Source organism: Eleginops maclovinus, chromosome 20 (genome assembly GCF_036324505.1).
Source record: "Eleginops maclovinus isolate JMC-PN-2008 ecotype Puerto Natales chromosome 20, JC_Emac_rtc_rv5, whole genome shotgun sequence".
In the NCBI taxonomy this organism is placed as follows: domain Eukaryota; kingdom Metazoa; phylum Chordata; class Actinopteri; order Perciformes; family Eleginopidae; genus Eleginops; species Eleginops maclovinus.
This window is the reverse complement of record NC_086368.1, coordinates 27,296,767-27,308,801: the sequence shown is the minus strand read 5'-3', so window position 1 is coordinate 27,308,801 and position 12,035 is coordinate 27,296,767. Positions and strand designations below refer to the sequence as shown.

Genomic DNA, 12,035 nt, shown 5'->3' with positions numbered 1-12,035 from the left:
TGTAGTGTGGATAAAAAGTAGGAGCCAGAGTACACCCATTAGCTATCTACACCTCATTAACTAAGTCAATATACTCGCTCCACATTATCACAACAGCTGAGAGGAGTCCAGAGGATTTATTTGCATTTAAATGAGCTATTCATGTTTCCCCTTAAGGCTTTGAAGCCTACTCTGGTGACATCGGGAAATCTCACTTCTATAAGCTAAGCAAAACTTATGAGCATGTCTGACACTGAGGAGACACAATATATATGCTGTTAGTGTAAGAGCAAATATGAACTCCATTTTCAATAGTGTCTTTTCTTGAGTGATGGCCCTTTTCGACATCTCTGGTCAAACCTTAAAGGTGCCATGTTATGCTTTTTGGGGGTTTTCCTTTTCCTGTAGAGTGTTCTATAGGTTTAATGCATGTAAATGGTCTAAAAAAAAAGAGGCTGAAATCCCCTCCGAAGAAGAGGTACTTCTTTTGGCTAGCGCTCTAACACATTGTACGTGATAGGCTAAGGGGCGGGAGATCTTTAAGCGGTTGACCAATCACAACAGAGCCGGCCAGCTAACCAATCAGAGCAGACTGGGCTGTGGTTTCAGACAGAGGGTGAAAAGAGGTGCTGCAGCACAGGCAGTCTGAGAAAAATAAAGAGCTTTTTGAACATTAAATGATGAAGACATGTCCCAGTAGAGACACTACATACAAATACGAACCTGGAACAATTAGCAGAATAGGACCCCTTTAACAACTCATCATTCAAAGCACATTCTCAGCGCCGCCCCTTTCAGAGGGACGCACTCGTATTCCGATATTGAATATACAACCTGTTCATCAGTATGAATTATGGGTGTACACTCTTTTACATAATCACTGATATAGAATCGATAGACATACTAATCAAGGGCAGCGAATATCGAGTGGAAGAGCCCACTGCCCATCAGTTATCCCTGCCTCGGGGGGAGACAGCCTCCACCCTCACGAGGAGTAGCATCATCCATCAAAAGTTCGAGACACAGCGAGGAAGTATTTGGAGTCCCGCCAATGTTAAAGAATAACCTTGAAGGCGTTGTGTCGTTGTAGACTAACAAGTGTTAACGGAGGGAATGTCATGTCATTATACAGTGTGTTTACCGCCTGAATTTACTAAAGCGTTAGGAAGCTGAGCAATGATACCAAATATGAATTCATTCAGTGTGTTCTCAGTTGGTTTTAGCAAGATTGTGAAAATTAAAGTCACGGAAAGATTTATCGATTAGTGCTATTGTGGTGTATTAAATCTGTTCATACATACAGTTAGTCACTCTCTGAGGTCATAGAGAGTGCAGAGAGTGATGTGGTACAACAGGGTGTTGTATAACAAACCTCTGGAATATGTCAGAAGGCCTCCAGGGATGAGTAAGAAAAAGACAAACGTATATCTCACCTTATTTGGGTACGCGCAAGACCTGTTGTACGAGCGTATAGCTCACCTTATTTGGGTACACATGGGGGACTTCCACAATTGGCTCTGGGAACCTCGTATCGCCCGTGTTGGTGTCTGATACTATGCTGTTGTAATAAACCTTATTATATACAAGCTGGTGTCTCCGGAGACTTCTTCATCATCTTCACAAACATCGCTACAATATATAGTTCACTATCTTATCAAAAATGTGCATTTCCATGAGAGTGTTGTTCTAAATGTACGCCTTTAGTTGAGTGAGACGGACAGAGGAATTGTTTTACACTTTATGATGTGTCAACTATTAATAACACTATTTAATACAACAACATGCACTGCTGTGAAGGTAAGAAGCTAGGCAAGATCAATAGTTTATCTAAGAAAGATATTTCTATAACCTTTAAATTGTTTCCCTGCTTTTCAGTCGGTGGTAGCAATATTGTCAATATGAAAGCATTATAAATCTTAGTTGTATTCATCAAGAAAAGAATCGGAGGATGAAACCCTCTTTATTAGTCACATGCACACAGCAGAGCACACACAGTGAAATTGGTCCTCTGCATTTAACCCATCCTAGTACTAGGAGCAGTGGATGCAGCTATTGTGCAGCGCCCGGGGAACAATGGGGAGGGGGGATTAGAGGTGTCCGGTGCCTTGCTCAAGGGCACCACAGCTTAGGAGGTAAAATGCGACCTCTCCAAGTAGCAGTCCACTTTCCATATTTTTTCAAGTCTGTTCGGGGGCTTGAACCGGCGACCCTACGATTCCCAGTCCAAGCCCCTACTGACTGAGGCACTGCTGTCCCTGACAAATGTGATGTTTTTAATATGACTGTTGTCAGAGTTTAGTTTGAAGCTGAGTATAATTCCTTGTGTTGTATGTTCATATTTTTCAAATGAACAGTGTGGGACATTTTACAGCGTAGCATACGTCAACTATTTGCAACATTAATATATGAATTAAATAAAATACGATCATGTTAGCATTATGCTCCAAAAAAGTTCATATTTTTACCTTCTATTGTTTTACCGCACATGTCCCTTCTGGGGTTCCATAGAATTGCTTGATACTCTAAAGGTTACTTTTTGACCAGAGTCCTGATATGAGCTGCACTTTATTGCTAGATCTAATAGTCCACTCTATATTGGATATGTGCAGCATCTATCAGACAGCGTGTCAGTGCCAATTTCCGTACAATTTGTACAGAAACACAGACGACTGCTGAAGCTGTACAGTCTGCCGCATCCAATGTAATCCCGGGTCAGACTACAAATCTATTCAAGGGCTGCTGGAGTCGGACATTTCAGATGAAACCTTGTTTATAGAAGCTGAGAGAAATATGTCCCGCGTAAAGGGAAGACATAACTTAGGACCTTTTCTCTATAATTAACAACTTCTTTCCTATTCCACTACAACCGTTAACAAGAAGGGAACTCCTTAGTTATATCCTAACGTGTGTATTACGGATTTAAAGAATATTATCCAGGCATAAAGTCAATTTAAAATAGTCTAATCTATGTAATTGCAAATTCCTAAACATTACTAAAGGACTAAGATGAACTACTCAGTAAATCCAGATGAATAGGAATACTATTTGCTTAAATTTACACCTCATTTGATACATTTTCTTTTCTTTTTGTTAACAAATCCCATGTCAAAACCACCAAAAACACATTCTAGTTTCCCTGTCCTGTACCGCACACACCTCCAGCTGTCAAAAAACAAATCACATGTGTTATACTCAGTGATTTCCTAACACAGCTTGGCCCTGCAGTGTCTCTAGTTACATTACAAGTGCATTATAAGTGCATTTCTTAGCACTTTTTTTCGGACGGTTAGCACACATTTGGGGCCTGTAGATATAAGGAAAGGGTCCATGTTCTTTGTTATTAAAAAACATGTCACCCAGTACAAACAGTAAGGATTACGGATGTGTTTTAATGGCTTTGGGACATCCCTCAAGCTCTATGGAAAACAATAAGTGGTAACAGTGGACTGAGACAAACTTGCTGGGATCATCTGTGTTGGTCTCTTCCATTGCTTTTTGTTAATAAGAAAAAACACATCTCAATAATATCGTGTCAAACATGTCCTAACTGAATTAATAAGTCCCCCAAAAGACACGCCGGGTTAGAGTGGTTCTAGCCGGCGGCCCATATGCTGTGTCCGCTGCCAAGTAAGTGGGTTTGACTCCCAAGTTTGCCGAACATTTCAGGCAATATCATCCTCTCCATTTCCCACTTTCGACTCTGCATCTCCAGTCAGACACTCTCTGGAAAACAACTGCTCTTATTCTCGCAGCGTTATATAAAACTCTATTGTTTCCACCCGGTTTCTGTTTCAACAGGAAATTCATCCATTACAGGAAGTAAGATGCATTCAAAACCGTGGGATATTAGAAAGATTTGACAGTAATCTGTTGACTTTTGACCTTTCAGGTGCAGCATTTGTATTGTTCCACAGTGAAACTCCCTATTGGCCTCTAGTATTATAGCGTGGCTAATAAGAGGTGTGAGAAGGCTCAAGGTCTGTGTCATGTCAGAAATACACTAATTACTACCTAAAGGTCACCGTCTTAACAGTAGAGCTGTGCATGGTGTCTTTGACTGTTACAGAATACCTTGGCTTGCCTCCCTGCAGCAGGCAGCTTAACATCCTATAAAGAATAACATGACACTACTCCAGTAATACCAGTTGCCCTTTAAATTATTCACTTGAACCTCCACCACTCAATCATGCTGTGGCATTAATTAAGCAATAGCACGAGTAATAAAGAAGACGGATGACACTCGGTCATACATGAGTCCCGAGTCTGTGACAACAACTGAAGGCTGGTAAGGTCACAGCCCAACAATTGATGGAAGTGTCATCCTATCATCGTGGAAATCAGCAGAATCAGATGGTAGATTGACTCCTCACTCGTCGCGGGGTCCAAACAAATGGCCTGAGACATATCGGTGGCCTTGTCCCTAAACGCTCAACCTCCGAATCTAATCAGAGCGAGCGATCGCTCACTTGCTGTTAATGTCATCATTTATGCCTGTCCGATAACTGGCACATACAGTAGGCGCATATTGACTTCCCCGAGCTTTAGGAATATGAAGTCCAGAGGCTGTTAGTTTGACTCATCAACATCTGTCAAACAGTCTATCATCACGACGGTCACAAATCAGTAAAATGGAGTCATCGAAAAAACATTAATCTGCAAAAGTGATAATGCTGATTTGGCAATGTTGTTTTTCTTCGTCTGGTTTTCTTTGAATTGCATAAATATTACTAAAAAGGCTGGAGCAAATGTGTTATCTGATACTTATCATGTAACTTGATAACACCGCTTCATTCCAGAGTGGCAGATTGTGCTTTTGAATCCGTCATATTTAGTTGACAGATAAAGGTAGGGATTACAGATTAGATTAATTTACATTGTACACATAAACACACCACATTAATCAACCATCAATATAAACATTAGCTCAGATTAGATGTATGCGGAATTTATAGTATAGTATAAAATAGGATTACACTTTAATGGGTTATATGTTCTACCTTTAATCTCAATTACATTTTGTGATTTATTTGCTTCTGTATGAAGTTGGATAACCAACCTTGCAGATATTTAGAAACAGTATTCATTTGGAGTTGAATTTCTTGACTCCTGAAAGTGCTTTTTGCTCCTTTTTTGGTCCCTACCAACTGTATAGTCGCGGAATGCTGCACTATGTTTACCAGATAGATTTATATTGTGTGTGTGTGTGTGTGTGTGTGTGTGTGTGTGTGTGTGTGTGTGTGTGTGTGTGTGTGTGTGTGTTTGTTGCTAAACGGACAGAGTAAAGGTATTTTACAGCTTTTGTTCTAGAACATTTCTGTGGCTAAAATGTGGAGTAACATGGTGAGGTCACTGCAAACAGAAGAGGTCTTGAGTATTAACAAATATTAGGATGATTGGTCCAGTAGTATGCAAGATTAGCTTCAGGCACACACAAACACACTCACACACACTAATGAACAATACTGATTTGAGCAACTTTAAGTAAGATATACTCATCCTACCACCAGTTCTTTAATACTGAAAAGCAGCACTAATAGCATTTCTATGATTTACCAGAAAGTTTCCCTTCATTCGTACTCGTTTGTAGATTTGTGTTTAATTTACGTTTACGAATCACGCACACAGAGGGAGTTAATGCTTCCCCAGAGAGATGTTTCCATGTGTGTCATGTTACCAAGAAGAGCCCACCATGTTACTTCATTGGTTGTTTCTTTCTGTGCTGGAGCCAGTTTCTCAGCGGAGGCTCAGAAGTCTCAAACGTTTGACCAAAGAGAGGCAGGGAAAAGAGACTTACATGCGAAGGTGAGGCTGGCCTCTCTGCTGACGATGGTCCCGAAAGAGTTGGAGGCGAGACACTGATACGTTCCAGCATCCTGGTCTTTGTTCAGATGGCTGATTCTGAGGTTTCCTCCAGAAAGGCTGTAGTGGGATCCAGATTTGGGACTGATTTCGGTGCCATTCAGTTTCCAGCTGAAATGAAAGATACAGAAATACATTTACATGTTAAACATTATTCGGTGTAGACTAAACCCCCCCTCGCACCCAGCTTTGTGTTAATCTAAGTGGCACTGAACCACATTGGTGCCAAGGACTTGACTCTCTGAGAATAGATAGCATTGCAGGCCATCCATCTTCCCAGAGCCGAGTCAAAGTGCATAAAAATGCTGCTTAATCATTATGGTGCCACCATTAAAACAAATGCCTTCACACTTGTGCAATCTAGACCATTCCAAACGATGATCACTGGTGTTCGGGGTGATCAACAAAGGGTATAATGGACCTAAAATGGAAACAGATTCTTCATTCTCTTCGCACAGATGCATCATATTAGAAAAACCAGGTGGGAGGAAAATCCGTCGTAGCAAAAAATGGTTTCAAGCCATAACTTACTACAGCCAAGGCAAGAAATAAAAAAGAACTCACAAGCTGTTATTTGTTGTCAGTGATTTATTACCATCACGGCAAAAGTCATTGCACGGATAAACAAACATAAAGGAGCATTTTATACCTTATTGGAAAATGGACATTGCAGATTTGATTAGCGCCCAAGGTGATTCAGCGGGTGATTATTTCTTCGAGGAGAGGTTCTACATTTCCGTCAGCTTTGATTTTTTTATGTTCTTTGAATGATTTAAAGGTCAGCTGGGAAAACAGTGTACTCTTACATTTGGAAAAGAAAGCAGCTTTGATGTGAAAAAAAGAGCTTTTCTTAAGCCTTTGTGAACAGCAGACAGAAGTTGTGAAAAGCTGTGTTTGTGCACTGCTAAGTGCCTTACTGCCAGTTTGGTAACGTATAAAAACCTTTTTCGGGGAAACGCTGACAATGGTTATGGGTATTTTATGGCTATATATGCTGTTTTTAGTATGTTATTACAGGGCTTATTTGGAAACTTAATTCTAATTGGTCAATCTTGACATTTTACAGATCGCTGCTGAGCATAACAGACCGTCGCTAAGGAGGATCAAGGGACTACGTGCATTCATATCAATCCGCCGAAAGAAGTCCGGCCAATTTAACAAACAACATCTGAAAATACCACGGGAAACTTTTGGATGATTCATTTTTTATATTTGTGGAGAGCAAAAAACTTTGGATTTATAAAGCAAAGACGTTTGACTGACATCAGAGAAATCAGCAGAAGACAAACAGGAAGTCATCTCTATACGGTATGGGCTCTGGCAATGTGTAAAGACTGGTAAATGGAAAAGAAAATGTGAACAGACTTGGAGAGTTACAAAGAGCCTCGAACTGTGCTGATGTCATTTTAAGTAACTGTGCATTTCTGTCGCAGCAGTTCCGGCTATTAGCTTACACAATGGAAGGGAGTATTTTTCTTAGGGGAAGCGATACCATAACCCTATAGAAAAAGACTCATCTGCCGTTTTCGTTGCAGGAAACTAACTACGTTAATGGAGTCTGTAGGAGCAGATTACATGGAAAACACTGCTCCTCAGCCGCCTACCCGCACTGAAACATCTTACAAACAGCAAGATCTGTGTGGGCCAGGCATTGCAGCACTCACACAGCGCCTCTACAGAATGTGTTTTCTTTTAATAGACAAAGTGTGTGTAGCACAATAGTCTTTCACGGCCCTTCTCCGGTTCAGTCATAAGTAAGTGCGCGCTCTCAAGAGCCTTATTACTACACACAATAGAGAGAAGCCTGAGGGGGGGTGGTGGCTGCGGTCTCACAGGACTACAGCAGCGATTCATTTGCAGCCGAGGTGGAACAAACAAAGATCAACATAAATATCTCACAGCCAAGCAACACCTTTGACGGATCTAAAAAAACAACAACACAGTGGACCGGGGAGGGAGGAGCTGTAACTCATTTCTGACTAAAACAGTCGCGTTTGAAGAGGGGTCCCAATATGAAAACGGTCTTACCACATTCATGATTGCTTGGAGAGATCATTGTATCCAGATTAAAATGATGTAAGGTGCACTAGTTTGTGTGTTTGTGCATGTAAACGGCAAAAGCTTAAATCCCAAAGTTCACCCCTGCATGGAACACCTGCATTGAACTCCTTTGTCCCACGTAACACTTGCGCATCTATTGGCTAGCACTAAGACATAAGGGACAGGCTAAGGGGCGGGACATCTCTAAGTGGTTGATCAATCACAACAGAGCCAGCCAGCTAACCAATCAGAGCAGACTGGGCTCTGGTTTCAGACAGAGGATGAAAAGAGGTGCTGCATCACAGGCATTATGAGAAGAATAAGGAGCTTTTTGAACATGTCAGAGTAAAGGCACTAAATACAATTATGAAACCTGGGATTGAGCACAATAGGGCCCCTTTAATTGGGTGATGGCTTGAAAAAATGTTTCAAAAGACTTAGCTGATTCTATACGCTTTATCCATGTACTTATAAGACCAGACAGTTAATTAGGCCTGGACAATGTTTTGATGTATCAGAGTGAGTAATCATGTCTCATGTTGAAAAGGATAACTGATTTACACAGTTGGAGGACAATATTGTGAATCCCTTAATGTACTATATCGTCTGGTAGTTAGTCATAGCGGTAGTTAAAGATAATTGCCCACCAAGAGCTGCCAATGTTCTTTTCTTACAAATTGAATGGCCTCTGACAGCTCTTGTCACTTTAAGCCAATTAGGTAACAACTTTAAAGCCACTAAGTGACAGATATTCAAATTTATGTGAAACTCAAAACATTCTTGCTACAGCTAAATCCACTCAGTGCTAAAACGCCACACGAGGGGATCTGTGAATCCAGTGATTGTCGAACCTATCCTCCTGCGTGTGAAGTGTGGAGCGACAGATTACATCAAACACATATAAACCAGATTATTTATTAATTCCTTTGACAAAGATTTATTCTGGCAAGCAAGCCAAAACAGCAGCTCCATTTGTTCGGCACATGCTTTATGCAATCATGTAACAGGCCGTGTACACAGTAGCATAATACCATCTGGCTCATGAGGCTGTGAATGTTACGCGGTCTGGTTCCCTTCTTAAGCCTGGTGTGTTGATGGGGGGGAAATACTTAAAAAAAAAATACATTTTACCACTACGCTTCTCATAGTTGAGTCCAGACCCAATTATGCAATAGTTATGGTACATATAATTCAAGACAAATTTAATGGGAGCGCTTCCTGTGGCGCCTTTGTAACTTCTGGTGCTCTTGGAGGGAAGAGGTGAAAGTATTTAAAGACCTCATCCAGGGTCCAGCGTAAAAAACTGAACTACAGGCCCCGTAGATTACCGGCCCACATTGTCAAAGATGGCTGCCCTGGTGGTAATACTGGGGCTCCGTTTTATAAATCTGATCCAAATTGGACTTTGTTGAAACAAGTGGGATATAAATATTTTGGTGGGGCACCTTAAATATGCGAGAACAGGTCTAAAGGAAAACATATCTACAATTTAAAAATATGTCCGTGTTAAAAATCTTGAATTCTTTTAGCATTTTAGTATTTTGATTGTGGGGTAGTTATGCACTTATGCCTTGTGGCTATTTTGGAAAGATCTTTCAGAAAGTAGTCTTCGATTTTGTATTCCCTTAAAAGTAAAAACCACGCAATAACAGCAGAAAGTCGGCAACATCACTGGGAGACTCTTCTTTAAAAACCAGTTGCTCCAAAGGATGGTGCAACACAGACAGAGAGACATGAGAATAAAAGTGTAGAACATTTCATTTAAAGAAAGAAAATAATAAGTTATTTTTGTTTTGTTTTAACCTCATCTGTTATCAGCTCTATTGGCAGCATTTGGGATGATTCATTAAAGGATTTGAACCATTTACTTGAGATACTGGAAGTGGATTTTAAATGGTTACCTTCCTTTTTTAAAAACAAGAAAATATCTTCTCTTCAATCAGGTTTATTGCAGACAGTAGCGAGCACACGTATTGACTTGTGGCATGACATGTAAAGCTGTCACAGTTTACAGCTGTCCAGTTAATGAACTTGGAACATGATTTAGCTGTTGTCCGCTGGTGGCAACACATCTTTAGACGGCGGCCGCTCTGACAGGACCGCACAGCGACCTTGACGGGGAAACAGCTGATTAGGTCATCCTCTAAGCTGGCTCAATCCCAAGTATTAAATGTACCAATCCTTACAAATCTCACCCCAGCAATTCCAGTGAGCTAACACGATTGATTTGAACTTTTACTTGCCAGGGATACTGCAACACAACACAACACTCTTTCAATAGACTAATGGTCCATGCAAGGGGGAAATAAGGAGGGAACAAACTGCTGCTCTTTGAACTCCGGAGCAGATAAAAGATGTATGAGCTGGGTTCATGATAGCTTAACAAGCATTCCTCTGTTACAGATGGACAAGAAATGCTTCCAACAGGGGGTGAAGGAAAAAGATTCACCACAAAAGAGAGTTCATGGAACACATTCCTCTGATTGTGATCCACTAAAGCTTGACTTGCGAGGACTAAAATATCAGTTCTTTAAAAAGAAAAACAACAAAGGCCCGGCTCTCTTGTTGCAAGAGACAAATCCTGAAGCAATTTTCATTCAGGATGAATGGAAGACAGAATCTGAGGACACAGTGACAATACCCAGCGCGATATTACAGGTCACTTTATCTCCTTCATTACTGTTAACAGCACAATAAAGTAAGGCACATTTGAAAGTACAAGCTCCAAACACTTTCTGAGTCCCTGAGAACTCTAATTTTCTGTCAGCGGGGTAGCTTCAGGCTTTGTCAGATTAGAAACTTTCTGGTTTTCTAGTTTTAGAACTAAAGTGTCGTGTAGAGCGTATGGATTAAACTGTCTGAGATCAAAAGAACAATATGTGTTCTCTGTTGTATGGTTTATCGTTTTAGTTTGAAAAGCTGGAAATCCATAATTCTGTAATTACTTTGTATTCCTATTACACTGTCAGGATTTACACATGCGTACAGAAACATTTTGACAACCCTTTTTCCAGTTCTGTTGTAGTAGGATTTAAAAGCTAGATCAATAAATTGGATATGTAGGCAGCATATAGTGTCAGACCGCCCTCTGGGAACACCTTTTATAACAGAAAGAGCGTTTTTAACATGTATGTCGATGTGGTTTCAACAAACATCTCTAAATGTCCAGCAGAGGCTCAGTCAGTGTCCAGCAGAGGCTCAGTCAGTGTCCAGCAGTGGCTCAGTCAGTAGGGGCTTGGACTGGGAATTGTAGGGTCGCCGGTTCAAGTCCCCAAACAGACTTGAAATATGGAAAGCGGACTGCTACTTGGAGAGGTCCCAGTTCACCTCCTAGGCCCTGCTGTGGTGCCCTTGAGCAAGGCACCGGACACCTCCAATCCCCCCCTCCCCATTGCTCCCCGGGCGCTGCACAATAGCTTTCCTAGTACTAGGATGGGTTAAATGCAGAGGACCAATTTCACTGTGTGTGCTCTGCTGTGTGCATGTATGTGACAAATAAAGAGGGTTTCCTCCTCCGATTCTCGATGATTGGAAGCAAGACAGTATCAGTGTTCCAGAGGTAAAAAACCTTTAACATAGATGTGGATAAAACATACCATGGCTTATACTGTCAAGAAAATGTATTGTAGTAAAACAAACACATCTTTCTTCTGGCCATTTGGCTTATTTGGCTTTTGGCATATAGCTTGAGCTTTCAATTGCTCCCATGCTTGTGTTGATGCAATTAAGGTAGTGTGGTATTTCAATTGAGATGGTGGGTGATATGTATGCTACAGTTAATCTGTTTTGGTTGACATTAAAGCAAATCTGAGACATGCGAATATGTCAAACTGCACCAACAATGCATTTGCTGCTGGTACTTCCTGTTTGCACTCTAACCGAATATTGAAAAAAATTAAGCTTGACTAGAATTTAATGCATTTTGTCGACAGATTTCAACTAACCTAAAACAGTGAGTTGAAAGCAATGACTTTAAGTTGATCCTAATTTAAACGAATAGTCTTAATATTATTGCTTTCAACTAACAGTGTTAGGTTAGTTGAAATCTGTTGACAAAATACATTAAATTCTAGTCAACGTTTCCATTTTTTTAGTGAACCATAACACTGTGTAACACTTTACCCACATTAGTTAGTGACAGCAGCTCAGGGATTTGG

At 40.7% G+C, this 12,035-nt stretch overlaps 1 protein-coding gene across 1 annotated transcript in view; it reads right to left on the bottom strand.

Annotated features, from left to right (window-relative positions):
* The window catches only part of cntn4 (contactin 4), a 144,130-nt gene that overhangs the window by 91,037 nt on the left and 41,058 nt on the right, over positions 1–12,035 (bottom strand). Inside the window, exon 4 of the mRNA XM_063910286.1 lies at positions 5,774–5,949. Within this exon, the coding sequence (XP_063766356.1) occupies positions 5,774–5,949 (176 nt within the window). The remainder of the gene's footprint in view (positions 1–5,773; positions 5,950–12,035) is intronic.